At 39.3% G+C, this 21,987-nt stretch overlaps 1 protein-coding gene and 1 long non-coding RNA gene across 4 annotated transcripts in view; one reads left to right on the forward strand and one right to left on the reverse strand.

Annotated features, from left to right (window-relative positions):
• The first annotated feature begins 8,035 nt into the window (after positions 1-8,035).
• Positions 8,036-12,196, forward strand: LOC122995509. The gene is made up of 2 exons (XR_006406801.1): positions 8,036-9,949; positions 10,005-12,196. It is a non-coding gene; the product is annotated as an uncharacterized LOC122995509 (long non-coding RNA).
• Positions 12,197-13,792: 1,596 nt separating this feature from the next.
• klf8 (Kruppel-like factor 8) overlaps positions 13,793-21,987 on the reverse strand; it is an 80,251-nt gene continuing 72,056 nt past the window's right edge. For all 3 annotated transcript variants that reach the window (XM_044370253.1, XM_044370252.1, XM_044370254.1), the window contains exons 6-8: positions 21,472-21,583; positions 17,284-17,423; positions 13,793-15,024 (exon numbers count right to left, since the gene is read on the reverse strand). In XM_044370253.1, coding sequence (XP_044226188.1) covers positions 14,843-15,024; positions 17,284-17,423; positions 21,472-21,583 — 434 coding nt within the window. In that variant the 3' untranslated portion in view covers positions 13,793-14,842. The remainder of the gene's footprint in view (positions 15,025-17,283; positions 17,424-21,471; positions 21,584-21,987) is intronic.

Raw genomic sequence — 21,987 nt, forward strand, 5'->3', positions numbered from 1 at the left:
ATAATGTGGTCAAAGTTCCAAAACATGAGGTGATCGTATGTAAAAAGTCTGCCTTTAAGTCAAAAGCCAGGGCTTCAGCCTGCTCTGAACACTTCATTTGCAAGGTTACCTGTACTTCCCCATCAAACTGACGTCAGGTTGTTTGTGCATTATGTAGCCTTTGTTGTTAAGGTTGTTCCATGGTTTCTTCATGTTGTCCACTTGCATATTTCAGACATGCAATACAATGTATTTCACATTTCAACTCGAACATGTATGGATGTATTTCATAAGTTGACATTTTGAGTAAAGAACAAGAAAAAGAAGTTAAATCCTGCTATTGTTTGTTTACGTAGCCTCTCGAGCAGGCAGAAGTCTGTCGAAGGTTAGGGTTAGGGGCAGCTTCTTGAAGTTAACCAATGGAGGGAGGCCTTAAAGAGACAGGGGCTTAAACAGCCTGTTTCAGACAGAGACTGAACTGAGGGGCCAATGCATGCATGTCTTACAATCAGACAGGTGTACAAGGCAGCATTTATAACCTGACGCTTCTCACTATTACTTTGCTGTTATGCGACATGCAAAGCTTTTGATATTGTTGATTTAACTGAGATTTAATGTTCATGTATGTTTATTAAGGGGGATCAATTCTGCCAGCAGAATCTGTGTTGCTGCTCAGACTCTTTGAGAGCTCCATCAAATCTAACTGTAACTATACTATAAACTGTCAATTCCTTGACGTGTCTTTCACTGAACCTACTCTGAAAAATGACATCCCAAAGCTTTGACCAGTGATCAAGCTACTGGAGGCCATAGGCTGCTTGTATTTGAGCAGTTGTGAATCTAAATGAACTACATGCAAAAATGTGTTAAAAATAAACTTGATGTGTACGTTTCAGACCAAAGAAACAAACTGTTTGTGTGAACATATGCTACAATTTTTGGTATGAGCAGCTGTGGCTCAGGAGGTAGAGCAGGTAGATCGGCGGTTTGATCCCCGGCTCCTCCAATCTGCATGTTGAAGTGTCCTTGAGCAAGATACTGAACCCCAAGTTGAACCCCGAAGATAATGAACCCCCAAAGATACTGAGCCCCCAACAGTGTGTGAGTGTGTGAATGTGCATTAGATTAGATTAGATCCTGATGAGCAGGTTGGTACCTTGCATGGCAGTTTCAGCCATCAGTGCATGAATGTGTGTGTGAATGTTGACGTGTTGTAAAGCACTTTGAGTGGTCAGAAGACTATATAAGCACAGTCCATTTGCCATTTACCATATGAATCATAATTTGTTCATGACATTTTTTGTAAGATGCCGATAACATCCTGTCTATGAGGTGATACAAGATTTGGTAAAATATTAAAAAGAGGTTATTGACAGTTTCTGACAGAAACAGAGAAGAAACAGGGTTAATCATTTCCCTGCATTGACTCCTCCATTATACTCTGCAGGTTTGAGATACCTGATTGTCTTTGCGTGACGTGGCAGGTGAAAGGTAACGCCGCCGGGCAGCTCTGCCGTGGCTACGTGACACAGAAGAAACCTGCCAGTTTGACTGAAAAAAAGTCAACAATTAAGCAAGAAGAATAAAACAGTTTAAAGGCAGAGAGGGAGTCACCGCTGCATTTTGCCGGAAGGCAAAGTAATCATTATGTTTGTGCCAAGATGCTTTCAGTAGGGAGCCTCAGAGATTTGCCTCATCATCTGGGACAACGCCCTTTTTGTTAACACGTAATGTACTCTGTGTGTGTGCAAGGGTGTATTACCTACAGTACATACAATACTAATCTACAGTGTGTGCAGCTAAATGTGTTTTTTTCCCGAGGTGATCTTTACAGTATTTCATGAACAAGACTGACAGAAAAATTGGTAACATCTACTGCATCAGAACATAGTTAGTTGTTCCATATCTGTGTTTTCCACATCGTTTAACCTCCTTTATCCTGCTAAACCCAGGGATTGTCCACCACTATAAATACATGTTGTGCTGCATTGTTCAACCCCACAATTTTCTTATTATACTCAAGGTCCCAGAGTTTCCAAATGCTGTATGTCAGGCATAATTATGAGGAAAATATGTATAAAAGATAGATATAAAAAGAATATCCCAACATCTACTTGATGAATTGGCAAAAAATTTTGTACAGCCAGTCATGGTTCCCAGATAATAGTATCCTGATCCCTTTACTCTTCCTCCATGGTGCCTCCATAACATTTACATTTCTGATTTTGAGTGAAATGGTTCAACAACTATTGGATGGATTGCCATTAAATTTGGTGTAGACATTCATGACCCCTTCAGGATGAACTGCAATAATTTTGGTGAATCCCTTGACTTTTCTTCTAGCACCATAATCAGGTCAAACTTTTAATTTGTCCAATACCAGCTAAAGTGATGACATTCCTGTCAGCTACTATAACTAACTATAATTCGAGCATGTTAGCATGGTGATGTTAGCATTTAGCTCAAAGCACTACTGTTCAGCCTCATAGAGCCGCTAGCACTGCTTTGAATTCCTGGTCTTGTTTGGACACAGAGGGTGATGAACTGACTATGTTTTTGTGTAGAAAAGTTTTATCCAGGTTTTTCTGCAGTTTAAGATAAGGGTTGGATGGAATGCTTTATGTTTGGTGATTGCCAATAAAACTTTAATAGAGCTTCAACAAGAGATAATTGTCTAATTTTGTGGTGGATCATTCCAATAAGAAGTCCTATCATGTCCTATAATTTTTTTTAAAGTTTAAATGTGCAACCTGTCCTGATGTTCCCAGATGTTAACATGCACTGAACCTGGCAACAGAAATGCCACAGACTGTTCACTCCAGGTACTCAGATGACTCACCTGTTTATCTACCATCAGTTGCTTTTCCATTTTCTGTTCAGGTACATTTTCTTTGGCCGCTGTCTCGTTGTGAGCGTTCACCTGGGGGCCTGGTGAGGCTGGCTGCACGGCTTGCAGCTCATTCCACAGCCACAGCAGTAAAACTCCTGTTAAAACTTGTCTGACTGATTCTGTAGCGCTGCCTGCAATCCTCTCTTAAATATGTCTCTGAGGAACTCACACTGAACAACATAGGCTTCATAGGCAATGTATCATTCAAATTGTTGATGAGAAAGTCTGCAACATCTACATTAAAAACACTTGAAGTTGACCAAAGAGAGAGCTGTTGGTATCCATGTTTGAAGTCATGAGTCCACAGTGAGTTGTGTTTACATTGCAAATAACTTTTTAGTATGTACAATTAGACCATTAGATTAAATTAGAGAGTTGTCTGATTTATTCATCTACAAATCAAGTGATCCAACTTCAAGTTTTCCCAGCTTTTATCACATCACTTTTGTGGATGTGGACAGAGAGTGCAGCAAAGTGACAGTTTCAACCTTTTTAGAATGTTTTCAATCGTCTTTATATTTTTTGGAAACTATCTTTAACTGATATTAGAAAGATCTCTGGTGCATTGTGAAACTCGTACCAGGATGTCAGACTTAACAGAGAATTCACAAGGTACAGAAATGAATGACTTGTTAAGACATAAGCCAGAGAACATCACTTGACACATTTGGAATGAAATTCCCTGAATCGCGTCATCCATCATCTGCAAGAAATCTCATCATTCAATCATTTTCGCTTGCTACACTTTGGCAGAGGTATGTTGGCAACTTTAAAAGTAACTGTAAACACAGAATTAGGACAACAATATCTCACAATCATGTCTATCAAAGTGCAGGTGAGGATCCTTTTGATTACAAAACCTCACATGAACCGTTTCAACATCTTTTGTCAACGTGGCTGGACCAGTATCATTGTATACAGGCGTTGTTTCAACCGCTTACATTTTTGACACAGTATTGCAGACAAAAGCTGCCAGCACATCGTGCCATGCCCACACGACATGTGAGAAGATGGAAAAGGGAAAGCAGCCAACATATCTGTCAAAACAACCCATTGAGCCTGTAGACTGTGACTTGTCACTCACTCAGACATTCAGGGATCAGCTGTAGTATTCGCCTGGCTTTATGGTTTAGCAAAGAGCTGCTCAGACAAGTCCCACCAAACCCACAAAGTGTATATTGTATTATGATGTAAAAACAATCTATCTAAAGCAATTGTATTGGAAAAGGCAGGTCAAAAGCCTCATACAAGCAGTCCTCTGTCTGTCAAATCAATGAAACAAAATAACATTAACACAACATTAAGATTGATATATATTAATTATATATATATATATATATATATATATGCAGTTTATCCTATGCATGTACGTGTGTGTGTGTGTATGTGTGTGTCTAGGTCATTCACTGCCCTCAGGTTATGGCATGTTGGTACATATTGGGCAGCAGGATATGGCTTGTCTCCTTCTCCTAGGAGTATTTTTAATTTTGAGAGGTCATTGAGCTCTTTGAAATCTGAAATTATAGAGTTGTTTAAGTAAATGTTCCTTATTTCACTGTTTTACATTGTAGGAGGAATGGTGCATCCCTGTCTCAACCTCAAATGTCGAAACAGTGACCACATATTTTGTTTTTCTTTTGGTTGCCATAATTTTTTGTGTCGTCCCTTTTCAATGGCCAGTTTGTGGTCACTGAGCCTGTACTTCGTTAAGATCCGTCTCGGCTTTCTATCTCTGACAGTAGAGAGATAAACTCTTTTTATGGCCAGATAACATTCTAATCTAGTTTCTTTTTTCTAATGTTCCAAATAGTTTGTTTGTTTGGGGGTTTTTTTTGCATTGCGTTATAATTTAGTTTACTCTGATTGTTGTTTGGAAAGCAGTGTTGGTGTGAGACTGGTCAGACTGCTTCTGAGATAGGGGGACTCTTTTCTGGGCTCAGCTCTTGGGTGTGGAAGACTTTGGACTGGATTTAAGTAGATTAAAAAAATTTAGTGCTCTCTTTTAAATGTTATTACCAGCGGGTATCTGCCTAATTCTGCTCTGAATGCATTTGTTGGTGTTTTCCTGTTCACATGTAAAATGTATCTGCAGAATTCTGCATGTAAAGATTCTGTTGGATGTTTGTCCCAACGGGTTTAGCTATGATGATGTCTGCCTGCCCACCTGCCTGCCTGCCCACCTGCCTGCCTGGCTGCCTGTCTGTCTGTCTGTCTGTCTGTCTGTCTGCCTGTCTACAATGGCTGCATTCAGTCAAACACGTTTAAGTTCACAGAAGTGTACACGGCCTCCAGGAAATCTTATCATCCATGATCACGGTTTTTGCCAAGGTAATTGACCTGTGGATAAATTCTGACTGATAACATGTATTGGAATAGGGCAGACGCCTATCAGACAGCCAACTGGAAAGTGAGTTTCTAAAAGAAATGAAAATGAAAATGTATCTAAAAGCAGCCTATAGATTCCCCTCATTAGGCTTTAGGGCCTAATTAAAGTGATTTGCGTCAAAAATCAAACTCAGGCTACTCAGAATCATAAGTCACTCAAATCTGAAGACAGAGACATTGTACAAACGGTAGATTCAACGTGACTTTCGCTTTCTGGGGATATTGATATCTCAAAAGTCCATAAATCCGCCAAGGAAAAAGACATTTCTCATAAGTACAGATCTTGCCTGATAATCATAATCATAATCCAGTCATAGTTGTCTGTATATTGTGCAAACAGGAACTACTCATAGCTCTGCATGAATTTTCATGGAGCAAAATAGCCAAACTGTCAACAAGTATAGGCAAAAAAAACAAAAACAAAAACAGAACTCAAAGTACTGATGTCACACGTGCTTGTTTAATTATTCCAAAGCAGTGATGTATGAAGCATTGTGTTGGTGATAGCTTCAAAACTGCAAAAAGCACACCATTAACGTTTGAAGCAGTTTACACCTCGCAGGTGGTAGGAAACTGGTCTTAACCGTTGTGCGGCGCGACTTCGTTATAAAGCTCAATGCGTCAGACACAAACTTTGCATGTTGTGGTGGAGGAGTTCAAGAGAATCATTAGCGATTGCACAAGTACAGTTATTGTAATAAACCTAGATTTAGTTCCTGATATAGCTGATATAACACACATTAATTATATCTGTCCCACATGTCATACAGTCTGTCCTCAAGCACCTTTACTGTCTTACAAAATCATATGAACTTTGCTCTTAAAATATATTCTAAAATGACTGGGACAAAATATCACACACAAACAAACATGAAGATAAAATGGAGACTCTGCTTTCTTGCAAATCTGTGGTCCTCTGTGTGGGAGGCAAAAACAGGATTTCGTGGCCAAAATTAACCAGGCAGTTAGGACAGCAGCGAGCTGGTAGCCTATGATTCATTACAGTGGAACTCACAAAAACTAAAAAATAAGTAAATCAGATTAAGAGGCCACAGCAGCTGAGCTCGGCAGTGTGCAAGTCCCTTCCTGTCCTGATTGAGCGTTGTTCTGCAGACTGCCAAATCACATAAAGTAGCAAAGTTTTGTTCTTTATTGCATTTATATAGCGTCTGTCTGTCTCCATCTGCATCTGCATGAATCAAACGGCTGTCGCTGTATGTTAATGATTGGCCTGATCATGACTGCATGAGGCCAATAAACCTATTTAGAGGAAACGGCAAAAGCAGAGAGAGTTACATCCAGAGCCAACACACACACACACGCACGCACACACACACACACACACACACACACACGTGCACACACACATACACAAAGAAAAGGTTTTTATTACTTGGTTCATGCTTTAGTCAATGAGGTTTTCATTTATTAACTGAGTTTAATCTCAGTCTTCTTCTGTTTGGATTTCAAATGAAGGATCCTCTCTAAACTTTTCTTTTTTAAAACATGAGGTCAGAACATTTTAAAGGGAGTAACCCACATTTTAAATGATTCAGTTACTACTTAGATGTTTACACCTGTAACATTTCCTCTGCTGACAGTTTCTGCTACTTGAGATGGATGTTGTGGCTCTTTCTCCTCCCTGATGGGATTCCTTCAGTTTTCCTCCCATTCTCTGTTACAATGCGCCCTCTTGTGGCGGACAGGTCAACATACAAGTGTGTCATGTCGCACCACATTGACTTTATTTATCAGTGGTGTAATAAAAAGTAAAATATTCATGTGTCAGCCTATGACAGTCATCATTACAATATAAATAAAAAATAACTTGACCTTTAGTGCTCCCAATATTCTCAGTTAAATTCCTCTTAAGGAGTTTCACAGTTCGATGGATTTTTTTTTTTTTTTGCACACTGTTGGACAACATCATATAATCTGTTTGTTCCAGAACAACAAAATATATACAAATATACATTATATTGCATTAGACATACTTCATTAAATACATGATGCATGTGTGATGTATTAATGTTTGCACCATTTAATCAAAGAAGAAAAAATAGGTTTAATATTATTTACATTTCCCTGTAATACAGTCACACATATTTGATATAAATAGTAAGTCTTAAAAGAGGAGAAATTAAAGATTGTAAAAGTGTGTTTATGTTACCGTTTCAGATTATTTGGATTTTTTTTTTTATTTTTGACCACAAAAATTTCAACAATACTTTAGTTAATGACTAAATCCTGAAAAACTAATGACATTCCCATCAGCCTGAGCTGTACTTTCTGTTAATTTCCTATTTCTTATAATATTATTAGCAAGTATTAGATGGTGACAGTCATGGTACAGCATCACAGAGCCAGTCTTTATAAATGTTCTCTTACAGATAACACAAAAAGAACATTTTTCAACTTTAACATTATCCTCCATAGGATACTGGCCTGTAATTTCACAATAATTAAAAATTGTGACTATGGACATGATAAAAGTATTCTCTTGTCTCATGTTTCTTAATTTCATTTTTTAACAAATCTGCAATTATCGTCACTGATATGAAATTCTACCTCTTTTCTTCCTAAGAACCATATTTCTTTCTCATTGGAAACTCTCTTTCAATCTCCTCTGCATTGTCATTTTCTCAGGACTTTATTACATGATCATTTGACTTTTGACCTCTTCCATAACATCGATGAACTGCTGTTTATCTTGCCACTGGACCCTGAATAGGGGCATCACCCAAGTATAAGAAACAACACACACAGACACCAAAATAAATTGCACCAAAAACATTTTTTATTCTATAAAAGAAGAAGGGAGGGAGGGGGGGGAATAAATCACAACTGTACAGGGAGAAACTGACTTTTCAACACCATGAGTCACAGTATCAAAAAGCTCACGTTTTCCTCACTGATCTTTACACATTTGTTCTGTACAAATACAAAATAAAAAGAAAGAAAACATATTATTAATAATTTTATTATTATAATGATAACTGCATTGCACTGAGTAAATATAGTACTGGCCCATAAGTTACTGCATTCAATAGAAAATACCTAAAAGTTCTGATTTGCAGAGGAAATGATTCGTGGTGAGTCGAGGCACTCGCACACAGACGGACACAGTCAGTGACGTCACCCTCAGACATGAACTCTATCCTGGGTTAAGGTCTAAGCAGGGATACAAAACTTTTTTTTTTTTTTAATGTTTCAGTGCCCTGCTTTGCACATGAACAGAAGATTTAGAAGAATACAGAGGAAAACAAGCTTGCACAAATGGCAAAAAACCAACAGGAAGCAGGAAAGACATGTACACATGCATCAGTCTCCTGGCAACAACTCTTAAAACCAGCTGAAAGACTTTGTCAGGGTCATCGTCAACAGGCTCTGAAATGTAATAACTGACTGTCCTCTTTGTGACACTGAAGGTTTTAGTGTGTGTGTGTGTTTACCAATTTAGCTGCTATGATGATCACCAGAGCTGATCACTGTGCTTGTAAAGCAATGGACCAATATCATGTTCATTTACATAATAACACATTTGTGTTGTGTGTGGTACATGTTCCTACAAATAAGAGGGGCTTTGGATCTATTTTGTTGAATACAAATAAATTGAAGGGTTACTTCATCCACGTTCTTTCACAAACATGTAGTGATATCTAGTCACACAGATAGTTCTGGTTTTATTTTTCCAGGTTTTTAGATGTCTCTAAATTCTGCCTACATCACAATATAATGGAGGTGTATGGAATTCAATTTGTGGTACTCAAAAGATTGAAGCATTGACAGTGTTTTTACCACTGACACTGGAACTAGAGCTACGATTATTTCAAAAACGTAGTTACTGTGATGTTTCTGTTGAATTCTGAAGTGTTTTTTCAGTGAACCACAAATTCCATTCACCGTCATTGCATCTTGTTCCTCACAGATTTCTCAAAACTCGAGTAAATAAAACCAAAGCTAGGCTACATCGCGTGGCTACATATGACTAGAGGTAAAGAAGAAGAGGGGTTTTTTTTTTATTTGGATGAACTGATTGTTTTGGGTAGGAAAATTGGATTTAAGCTGTTCCATAGTTTACCAAATCAACACAAGTCTATTAAGAGCTCAAGTCCTGTCACGTTCCTTGCTAGCTTCTGTTCAGTTAGCTTCAGTGCGTTTTCCCAAAGAGGGTCTTTTTTATCAATCTTTCAACAAAGCTCTGTCTATATTCTGAACTAAATGGGTATCCACTACCATACTGGATTGAAAAATGCAAACGCCTCTATTTTAACATAGATATATATATATATATATAACATAGGTAGATATTAACAGTTAATTTGTTAGCATTCAACAACAACAACAACATATCCCATGAATCTTAACCACTGGCAGATAGTCAAGGCATCATGGGACATGTTGGTGTTGAAAGCTAACCAGAAAAATATATTTTCATCTTACTTATGATCAGAACAGCAGTAGATACCCATTTATCTTACAGTGCTAGTACGCTAACATTTTAGCATGTAGCACCTGAGCAAATTATCTACCAATGACACGTGGATGATTTTGGTTTCTAAGTTAAAATCTTACTCCTGTTAATATTTGAATTTCAAATAGGAGGAGAGACACTAACATAATTTAATTGTCTATATTTTATTTGGGAACTTCTCAAACTTAACTGTAATAAAAATATTAGAAAGCTGGTTTTCTGTAGGCAACTACGGATTGTATCTTGTTTCTTGAAATAGATCAAGGTGTAAAACAGGTTGGATATGTTTGGATCTTGTAACTCTTTAACATAATCAATCCACTATGAGTCAGGAGAGTGTGAATTGGGAATTGGATTCATGTCAGTCTACCCAAAATAGCCACAACATTAATACTTTAGCCCTATCTGACCTGAAATATTCTGTCTGAACACACCTGAAACTGGGAGTAAAAAATGTTTTCTGACCCAAACCAGCTAAATATTGTATTTAACTGACTGTTTTAATGATATTTCAATCAGGTCCAGTGCAGAAATGTCAAGCTCTGTTGAAATAAATGGATCTGGTTATTAATTTTCAACATGATTTCTCAGTAGGGTGTGTTTTTTTTTTCCTTGGGTCGTTAATGTTAAGGTAACCCCACTGTCTCACACACACTGACATGCTCACCAACGTCACTATAAGAAAACAAGAAGGCTACTCTCCATGCAACACAAGTGTGCACAACACAAGTGGGACCAATATTTTTTTTTTTAAGAAACTACAAAACAAATGTATTGTTAGATTTGAAAAGAAGAACACATGATGAAACACATTTCATCAAACCAACAGAGGAGGAAGGAGAAAAAAAAAAAGTTTTTTTTCACATTATCTAGTCAGTGTTAAAAATAGAAATTCACCCGTTACATTTACTCTGCACTTTTTGATTATATACATTTATGTACATGGATTTCTCTTAATTATTTGTCATTGTCCTTAATGTCTTTATCAACAGTTTACAAAAGAAAGAAAATTGCAATCAAATGCATATACTCTTCTAGAAAGATGTGCTTAGTAACTTTTTTTTTAGTTGAAGCAGAGGGGGATGTTAAGAGAATTGGGAACATTGCATTTGCTCTGCACTGCAAAAAAGAACAAAATCCTTCGAAACCAGTGACTGAATTTAGTTCAGATTCTTAATATAATGGGAAAAAATGACACCATTTCCCATACTTTTACTGATATGAGTGACAATATCCTTCAATGAAACTGATCTTATTTATGAAAAATAAGATTTCAAAGTCCCAAAACCAGATTCAGTGACTTGCTAAGAGGGATTTTTTTTTTTCGTTTGCAGCGTGCAGACCAAACAACAATCTGCCCTGTTCATGGCATGCACTCAGTTGACAGGAAGCCTGCACGTCCATCTCACTTCTATGAAAATCTAACATTTTGCTCTCACTTGCCAGCTTTTGAAATGACCACAACAACTCCAAATCACTAACGAGAACAGCGCCGCCAAAGCAAAATGTCTGTCCAGCTTTTTTTTTAATTCTTACTCGAACTACTTGCGCTATCCTTGAAGAGCACCTGATTTTTTACTTCAACATCACCAACACTACGTTTCTTGACCCAGTGCAGTACTCCCTATTTTATCTTCAATGCAAAATGTCTTTTGCCTTTTTATTATTTTGTAAAGGAACACATCAGGATTATAAAAAGCATGTTCCATTGATCACATACCCTCACTTAAGACATCACAACACACGAGTTCGTGTGTTTTTGCTTCGGAGTGTTTTATATGGAGCACTTCGTTCAGTGATCGAAAGCACAGGCTTCTTCACATCCTGACCTCCCTTTAAGATTCTTTGTTATAACCTATGCGAGCTGCATATCAGCAGTACAACTACCAGCTATAGTGCTCTACTACTGAGTTCAGAACAGCGCTTGGAGCGAGGTCGCGTTATGTTGCATAATCAAGTTCAGCCCAGATCAGGAGCTGAAAAACAGCCCACTTAAGACATGGACGCTGTAGGTTAGAGAACAGGGTCAAGGGGGGGTCAATTCTGTTCCAAAAGGTTTGCTGATTAGATTTGGTTCAGTACAGATTGGGGAGTTATGCCAGGAGGGTTTTAGACACCTAAACTGTGAGGAAAAGGCAGAAAAACAAGATTCTCAGTTAAAATTGGTGGTTAGTTTTTTGAGGCATTAAATTAAGTTCTATCACCATGGAAAACAAGCTCTGTCGAAAGAGAATTGACCCCCGCGACCCTTTTAGAAATGCTAGTGAGGAGAGAGCTTAGTTCCCCCTTGGTTTAAACCCCGGCACTACAGACCCTGACAGCCCGACACAGTGCCTGGTTTCTCCCAGAACCACTGACAGACGGCCTGGCCACTGTGCCGCTTTCAGTGGCAGCCATGTTGGCTCCACAGGTACATTGTTGGGTATATTAGCATGATGGCAAAGAGTGGCTGATGTGTCTGCTGCTGTTTCTAAATTCAAAAAATACTGGTTACAGTTAGGATTTGTAGAAATCAAATTGTCAAATAATTTGTGGTGTAAACAAATTGGACAGTGATGATATTGTCATTGCTTGAATTTCTCAGAATTAAACCCATATTTCCTGTAATCCATCCATGTGAACGGCAGGAGGCTGATCCTTTCCTTAACTTTAAAGAAGCAGTGATTTTTTCCCCTTCTGTTCTCATCAAAAACTCTTAAATCTGCTTGCTCTGGAGGAACAGTGCCCTCTTCCTGATTTGTGCTGTGCAGCAATTCAGCAGATTTCCTGCTCAAACCATCCAATACTCAGTATTTAACTAGTTAAATAGCACTTTAGAGTTTCTCTGTGCACCAAAACCATCGTTTCTGCACAAAGTAAGGAGATAAACAAGTCAACACTGCTAAGACCAGGTTCTGATGGAAAAACAGTGTCTCGGGAAGTAGCTTCTTTGGCCAAACGTCCTCTGTCAGTGGTTCTGGTTTCGCCCTTTACAGATTGACTTCAGTTATTAAGGCTCAACGGGCAAGAGGTAAAAGAACAAGTGCCCGGAACACACACTCGTAAAAATCTTAAATTCTGATTATGTGTTTGTCTCAAAACATGCACACTCACTCGCAGACACGCACACGAACAACACACGCAAAAAACACACACTCAGAAAAGCTCCCCTATTCCCTGCGCGAGAGTTTTACTTGTAATCTCAAACTACTTGTGTCTCCTCTGCTTTTTTTTTTCACAGCCTCAGAACACAACCAAAGGATCTGAAATCATTAAAAAAAAAAAAAGATGCTATCTTTGTTAAGAGCGCCAAATCTGGCAAAGAGGGGGGGAAAAAAAGAGGCAAAACTGAAGGCCTTATTTCATAAAACAACAGCAACAATGACACATGAAAAGCAAATACTGTTATCGAAGTACAAGTCAGAAAGGTGTGTGTGCAGGGGTGGGGGGGAGGAGAACACGCAAATAACAATAATGTGATTGATACAATGAAAACAAATGAATCTTTATAAAGTTCACAGTCTTGAAGCTCCTTGCACCAGGGGTAGGGGTGGGGGTGGGGGTGGGGGTGGGGGGGTGTGGTTGGGGTTGGGGTTGGGGGGAGGGGTTGGGGTTGATGTAGGGGTCAGGACAAAATAAACTACTTTTTCTTAACCTCAGACACCTCAGACAGATTTAGAGGAAATGTGTGTTTGATGTCACTTCAGCTGCTGTGAAAAAGCTCACTACATACGCACACACACACACACACACACACACACACAGACTCATACACTGATATGCACAGGGTCGGGAAGTCTCTCCTTTCAAAATCTATTACAGTTTAGTAAATTCTTCATCTAAAAGTTGTGATTACAAATTGATATACTCCAACTGAGTTTTGGTTGTTTTAGCCATTTTTCTATCAAATATTACCAGGAACCAAGGAACAACAGGAACTAAAAGTACCTTTGTGTTGTAGTTTGTCATGTGCAACAATATTTTCAGAGTCGTTGTGATGTATTTCGTAGTTTACTGTAGCAACAGAGATGGAAATGGAGACTGAAAAACAATCTGCTGAGTTTATCGTGCTCATTTATTTTTACTCCACCCAGATAGTTCCTTGTCCATTAAAGAAGACTTCCCCCAACGGCAGGGACGTTTTGGAGGTCAGGAACTATGGGTCAGGATTAGAGTAGGGTATCGACATTAATACTTTTTTTTTTTTTGGTACCAACCGAAATATGTCCACAGCACCAACCAAGTATCAAGAACTTTCAAGTACCAATGGTTAAGCACTGGAAGGTCTGGTGAGATTTGTAGTCATATTTTCTTTTTCTTAGATCTGATAGTTCTTGATTTAGATCATAATTTACCAATTTTGCTAGGTTCCTCCAGTCAAAACGGTTAGGTAAGAGTTCCTAAAAAGATTCCTAGAAAAGTTCCTGTGTGTAAAAGGGTTATTTAAACTTTAATTTAGGCTTGGAGTTGCATAACTTCCCAACTCTGGATATGTACATAATTAATATTGTTTAAAAAAAAAGAGAAGAAGAGCAGCTGAAGCGACATCAGGCTGAAGATTTTCCTTCTCATTTAAGTTGAAAAACAATACACACGTCATTCCTCCTCTCGTCCCTTCATCTTCCTCCTCTCCTCCGGATGGATGGATGGATGCATGTGATGGATGGATGGATGGATGGATGAACGTCCCTGCTGTTTGAAGTCCATCTGTCCATCCCTCTCTTTCTGAGGAGGGGACGTGTTCTGTGAGGGGTGGGACTGAGTTGGAAGATGATGGTGGGGTGGTGGGTAGTTGGGTGGACGGTAATGATGATTATGTGTTGAAACACACACAGTTAAAATCCTGTCACCTCCACTGCGCACACACACATAAACACAGACACATTCCTGATGTTCCTATGATTTCAAGATGAAGAAGAGGAGGAAGAAGATGTCATTTTCTATCTGCTGATGGGGGTTGAAATCCTGTGGGAGGTGAGAGGCAGCGGAGGGGAGGCAGGGAAATATAGTGGGGCGAACTGGTACAAGATGTGCTGTGAGGGACTTTGAGAGGGTCAAGAGGTTGGTTTGTAGGGGAGGTTGATGAGGAGTTTGTGGGTGTTTGGGAGGGTAGGGAGGAGGAGGGAGGTCAGAGTTCACATCATGACGTGGCGGCGGCGGTGCAGAGAGAGGTGGTCGGACCGGGAGAAGGAGCGGTCGCACTCGGTGCAGCGGAAAGGTTTGATTCCTGTGTGCTTGCGGAAATGTCGGGTCAGCTCGTCGGAGCGGGCGAAGCGCCAGGTGCAGCCCTCCCAGGTACAGTGGTAGGGCTTCTCTCCTGGAGGGAGGCGGGAGACAAGGAGAAGAGTTAGGGGAGAGGAAAAGATGGGAGGACACGACAGAAGGAGGGAAAGAAAAAGGGAGGTTGGGATACTGATGGAAACAAAAATTTACAAAAAAAACCCCCTCAATACCCTGTAATCCTACCTCCTACCTCCCATAATTTCCTACAACCCATGAAAGTCTCTCTCTCTCTTTTCCGCAAAGCATTTTCCACTGTGTGATTGTTGAATGTTGGTAGAAGATAGATGGCATTTGGCTACAAGACTGCAGAAAAATGTTGATGCGCCAAACCTGCTCTGTCCACCTTTTTCCAGTCTGCATTAACATTAACTGAACAAAGATACAGGTCACTTGTTTGTGTCTTCTAAAACAACTTGAACTCCAAAATATATGTTTCAAAACTGACTCTGAGTATATTCTGATCTGCTAAATCTGCTAAACTGAAGCTATTTAGTTGAGGTTATGGAAACATCACTGTCAATGTTCAACAGTTCAACACTGTGGGGAAAAATGCTTATTCTCTTCTTTACCAAGAGTCAGTTGAAAAGATTGATACCACTCTCATGTCTGTATGGTAAATATGAAACAGTCTATATTTCAAACAGCGCTAGGACACATTTGAGTCAAAGGTTACATTCCGCTGGGGAAGAATGACAATCTACAGTATACCCTGATAGGATCTAATTATTATGATTTTTATTTGAACATCAGCACAAACAAATGTATGCTGGGGAACATTTTTTTTCAGGTTCCCATTATGTGCTATATAGAGATGGGGAACATAGGACGCTTTGTCATGTTCCCATTATGTGCCATATAAATCCGGGGAACATAGGGCCCTGGGAACTACATTGCCACCTTGCTTGTGCTGCAGAAAGAAGAAGCCGCTGGCAGATATCATCAAGCAGCTGCATGCACTTAGGAGATTTGGAAAAAAAATGCAGCTAGGCCATTGAGATGTGCAAAAAAGATCCTACATTTTCTAAGCTACCATGTCCTTTCAGTCAGTATTAAATTAGGTCGATGTGCATAGCAATGTATGAATAATGCTATAGGAGCCTTCACCTTAATTTCACCCCATTTAGTCCAGATGCAATGACGGCAGCGCCATCAAAGCACTGTGCCACAACTTGATCCAGGCATTCGTGATCCTCCAAGAATCAGATAATGAGAGCAGCAACGTCATCAGCCCGCTTGCCACTCGTAACATCGTCAAATCTGACAAATCTCTTCTTGATACCAGTGTCCGTCACGTGACGGAGCACCAGTGCCAGCTGGGCTGCAGTACTCGCATCTGTAATTTCATCCACCATAACTGTGACAAAAGATGATTATTGATCTCCCTTTTTATCTCCTCTCACAACACTTCAGCTATAGGAATAGTCAGGTCGTATAGTAATAGACACTTTGTTAGTGGAAAGGTGGTAATGCAAGTCTGAAAGGATCGACATGGTTACCCCTGTTTGTGGACTCCTTGCTTTCATCGTGTCCACTAAATGAGTGCTCTTGTTTACCCAGAAAGATGACACAATCGATCAGTTTTTTCAGTATTTCCCTATTTTTCTTGACTTTTTCATTGCGGAGCTCCATTTCCCTTCGCATTTGTTCGTTGAGTTGCAGATCCACTTGGGTGCCTCCAAACGTTTTCAGTAGCACAGTTGCTTGCAAGTGTCCTGCCGTGCTCTGGTGTCTCTTTGCTGCCTTGGTTAGGGAATTCATATTTGCAAACCCAGTGTGGCTCCAAAAACCATATTTGGTCAGTTGAAAATAACATTCTGCATTCCCAGCAAGGTTCCTTCGACGCTGTAAGCCAGGTGTACCTTTCATAGTTGCTCAACTGAAAGTGCCGCACATATCCGTTCCCCGGCTGGGACAGGGCTGCTGGCTGCAGGGTTCGTTGACCCTTTCTCACAATTTCCAGCTTTTCTTGAAGTGTCCTTGTCGAAAAAGGCTTTGTCAGTGAATACGCCACCAAATCCGTTTCTTCTCCTCCTTCAGCCATTGTGTGTAGTACAGTAGAAATCTATACTAAAGCACTACATCTAAAAAATCTAAATGTCAGGAAAAGAAAGTTGAAAAAAATCTTAAATAACGCTATGTTACGTGCTTAAATTTTGTAAATGGGCAGACTGGAAAGGGATTAATCATTAGGAAGAAACCCGAATAATAATTTACCTGCAGAACTAATCAACTAATCCCACACAAACACATTTGGTGATTTATTATTAATAATTTAGTTCTGCTCAGGTCTCACCTGTGTGTATCCTCCTGTGGGCTTTGAGGTGGGAACTCTTGGTGTAAACTTTTTTACAGCCTTCATAGTCACACATGTGGATCCGCCTCCTTTTGATGTCCGGCGAATCTGGATCGACCGGCTCCAAGTCCATAACAGACCTGAGGCAGAGGAAGAGGGATGAAGAAAGAATATTGAGTAAGTGTCACTGATAAAGAACCTTAAAGATTACATTAATTTTCTTGCAAATTGTCAAAAAAAAAGCCTTTGACCTTAAGACACTCCACGTTAATACTGTAACATAAACAGTGTTGAGTTTACATCAATCACGTCCCGTTATCCGAAATAAGAAGACCGACCAACATGTAAGTAACGAGTCAGACAGAACTGGTACGGCGAACTCCAGAGTGTGTCATCATGTGACCCATGCTTCGAATTTCAATTATCTCTTGCATGAAGACGGAAATTACGGTGTATTTGTAACTTTGGAGTTATGAACAAAGGACTCCCAAACATAACTGGAAGATATTAAGACCTGAAAGAGAAACAAAGAGTCCGTAACGTGACCTTTACAATGACATTAGTCACACCACGTTTAGTTCAAATTCATGGATTAAAACTTGGCTGATGTATTATCTGAAGAAATCTGTTTTAGCTTATCACATACTGGTATTGGATTATAACTATGGCGGCCAATAAGTAGCAAGAAATTGCAGAAAAGAAATTAGTAATCAATGTTATTATTTGATATATTTATTTCAACACTGTATAATATCCCACTCAGTTTATATGTTGGTCTTTTATAATTTGAAAACTAAAAACATTATAATTTGTTCAGAATGTGTCTAAATTTTTTACTCATGTTATGTGTTTAGCAGCTGATATGTTGTTTACTTATTTTTTAAATTTCAAATATTGATATTGTTATCAGTCTCAATAATCCGGCTTCAGTCTGGCTCTGAAAATGTAAGATTTGTGAAAAAAGTACTTGGATATTACTATTTAAACTATCCCTTTATATTTGAATTAATTTTGTTAATTAACATGTAAATTAGATGCCTTGATGAAGAATGTTTTACCCTTGATCAATTTATTTATGTGACATGTTTTTTTTTTCCTGCTGCCGGCCATCATTTTATTGTCACTGTTTGTGCTCCGTATCATGGTAACATGGTCTTGACTTAATAAATCTGAATCTGTTTTTCATTTTATGAAATGCATTCATAAAAAAAACAAACAAAAAAAATCACAAGTAACTTGTAATCAGGTTTATTTTTTGGAACTATTTCACATGATGCTATTATGCTACAAATTTTCTTGTCTGTCATCACATTCAGGGTTAATTTGAAAGTGATGTCAGGGGCCGATTAGGACCACCGGGGGGCGTCAGAGAGTCAAACTGTCTTCAACACAGCTGCACAAAAGCTTCAACATTACTGTATCCCTCTCTCCCTCTCATTCTCTCTCTCTCTCGTTGATTCCCTCATATTTTTTTGCATTTTTTACTCTCCTCACAGCGACAAATAGAAAACAAACCAACAAACTCTTTACTCTCCTTTTTACCTCTCTCACCCTCCCTCCTTCTCCTGAATTATTTTTCAGATGTCAAAGATTGACTTATCTACACTGTGACAAATGTATTCAGTTTATTTAATATTCATGTGATAATCAAGATGTAAATAAAGTTGACTTGTAAAGACAGTCTCTCTCTCTCTCTATCTCTCTCTCTCTCCCTCTCCCTCTCTCTCTCTCTCTCCCTCTCTCTCTCTCTCTCTAGCCATTTTACAAGGAGGTGTGACGGCAAGCTGCATTACGTAACCTTGTTTACACCCCAGTTCTGGGACAGCCCTGCCCAGCAACACACACACACACACACACACACACACACACAAGCTCATAAACAATCTTCATCACACAAAAAACACAAATATCCACAAACACACTTGTTCACTTTGTTTCTATTAAACGTTCTCTCTGTCTCCTTCTTTCTCACTCAAGCTCACACACACAAACACACAAACACACACAAACCAGATTACAGCACTAAGTTAATCGTGTACATCCACACCCTGATTTTCAGTTACAGTCAGGCAACCTCGCCCTCTGGGTGTGGCAGGAGCTCCATCCTGATTTACTAATAAACACACCGAAGACACACACACACACACACACACACACAAGTAGTAGTGTTTACTGTACTTGCAAGAGCCTTCAGTGGCATCCTAACCTTCACTTCTCTGCAGCCTTGAGCCTTACAAGTAGCCTAACAACCTTTCACATGTCCACACTTTCCTCAAGAAGACCAAATGTCCTCATTTGTGAAGTGTGAACAAAGCACGTATACACATGTGTGCACACCAACACATGCACTCACTTGTCTCCCTGTGATACAGCCAGGGCGTCTCCAGCGCTATACAGAGGGTTATATAAGGTTATATAAGTGTCCAGTCATGGCAGCACTGCAGTAATGTAATTAGTCCAGAGGCTGGAGACAAGGGAGGTGATCCACAAAAAGACCGCATTTCCCATAAACCCTGCTGTGCATTAATGTCTCTTTCTCCCCGGCCCTGCCGACTCATATCATGGGTTTTACACTGAGATGACATCACGCATGGCTCATGGTTCTTATATGATGTCAAAGGTTTTGCAGACACTTGTTTTATATATATATCGCACAAAATCTTTCTCCATGCCTTAATCAGCTCTAACAAAGACAGTTTTGTTTGCATTCAATGTTTCTCACCCAAATATATTGTCTGTCTTTAAAGGGATAGTTCAACATTTTCGGTAATGTGCTTATTCACATTGTTTCCTGGAGTGAAATGAGAAGAACAATATCAGTCTTTCAGTCTTTGTGTTAAGTACGGAGCTGACGTCAGGATGTGTTTAGCCTAGCTTAGCATTAAGCCTGTCCAAAATGTTCATAATGTTTGCTCTTTGTTTAATCCATAAGTAAATAGAAATGTAAAATGACAATTGGTAGTTTTAGAGGGAGTTACATTCTTGAACTATTTGCTGACAGCGCCTATGAGCAGCATCCCGGAGTCTTGTCGTCCAATAGTATCAGGTTTGATACCATCGCACCTTGACAAAGTCCAAAACCAAATCCAGTGCTCAACTACCAGATCTGTCAAACCCCTGCTAGAGATGCTGCACAGAGGTGATGTGCAGATTGTTAAACTGTTATTCTTAAAGATATCAATTCAGTACATATCTGTAACAAATTGTCATTTTTGCATTTCTGTTTACGTACAGGTAAACAGAGAAGATATAATGAGTTAACTTGTGAATATTGGAAGTGTCGGTAGGCAAATTTTTAAAATTCTTCTCATTGTATTTCCCAAAATGTTAAACTATTCCTTTAAGAGGAACATATTGACCACTCATCTTGTCTCATAAAATGAAAGCAAAGCTGCTTTTTAATGTTGTAAAACCTTGCTTTGTTTACAACTAGCGGCCTTCTTCTGCTCTTTTAATGATATGCTGCTTCTATCATTGACAAATTACTGCCACCAGCTGCCCATATGTGCAACTGCAGGAAACTGAAGGATGCAGCTGTTGCTTAATTTTTGGTAGATAAGGCCACAAAAAAGCTAAAGCTAGGCCTAAGCAGCAGGTTTATTTAGCATCAAGTCAGAAAAGCTGACATTCAGGCCCAACTTTCAAGCAGGACTAAGACTGTCCTAAACTCTAATAAATATAGGACATTTACTTTATTAGTATGACTGATAGAAACCAAACTGAGCAACTAAGTATATAGGATCAAACATGTAAAAGTAAACTCTCCATGGACGCAAAGATAGCTTGTTACATGTCCAAACTTGAGCCATTTCCCTGGAAATTCAAAACAAAAGAGTTTCAGAGTAGTTATGAATAATCTGAGAGCACAAGATCCAAACAAAACAAGGATCTGCTTATCTAAACTTTGCTCCACAGTGCCACTCCTGCTCAAAGACACAATGTACCCTTAATATACTGGTTCCCACCTCCACTATCACCCTGAGTAGGAAAAATACACAGATCCCAAGTTCTGACTGTCCGAGAAATATAAGAACAAGATGTCACAGTTAACGCAGCTTTTCTGTCCGGCGTGTCCCATTTTATTTACAGGATCGTACCACTTTCACGCCTGCAGATTTTCTCTAAATATGTGATATTGAGCTGTATGCCTGAATGGGTTTGTTGTGTCCCTCTGTAGCATGGACTCACCCTGCATAGAGGCTCTGGGCGCTGAGGGAGGCCGAGCCGGACTCCGTACCGCTCTCCGCGTCGCTTTCACTCTGATACTCCACCGGAGACGTCGAACCTGGTTTAATACGAACTGCAGAGAGAAAAAGATAAAAAAAAAAGAACTTTATTAATCCCCAAGGAAACTCTTGTGCCATCAACATGCTCAATGCAACAGAAACACATGGTAGAGACACATTTTTTTAGTAAGATCTAAATACGATGTACAGTAAATGTAAATAAAAATAGAATAAAATCATTTACACAGTGCAGCTATGGACATGGATGTGACACAATTGAACAAGGTAGTTGTCAATGAGAGGTTGAAAAGTGACAATTTATATTCATATTGACATGATAAAATGATAGAATGATGGCCACAGTGCTGACAGCTGAAGTAAAACAGATGAAGGTGAATATAATGCTCCCTCTACAGATACTGCACTCAATGTGAGAAGAGAGGACGAGGGAATGACGATAGGAGGATGGACGGAAAGA

The sequence above is a fragment of the Thunnus albacares genome, chromosome 13, assembly GCF_914725855.1.
Source record: "Thunnus albacares chromosome 13, fThuAlb1.1, whole genome shotgun sequence".
NCBI lineage: Eukaryota > Metazoa > Chordata > Actinopteri > Scombriformes > Scombridae > Thunnus > Thunnus albacares.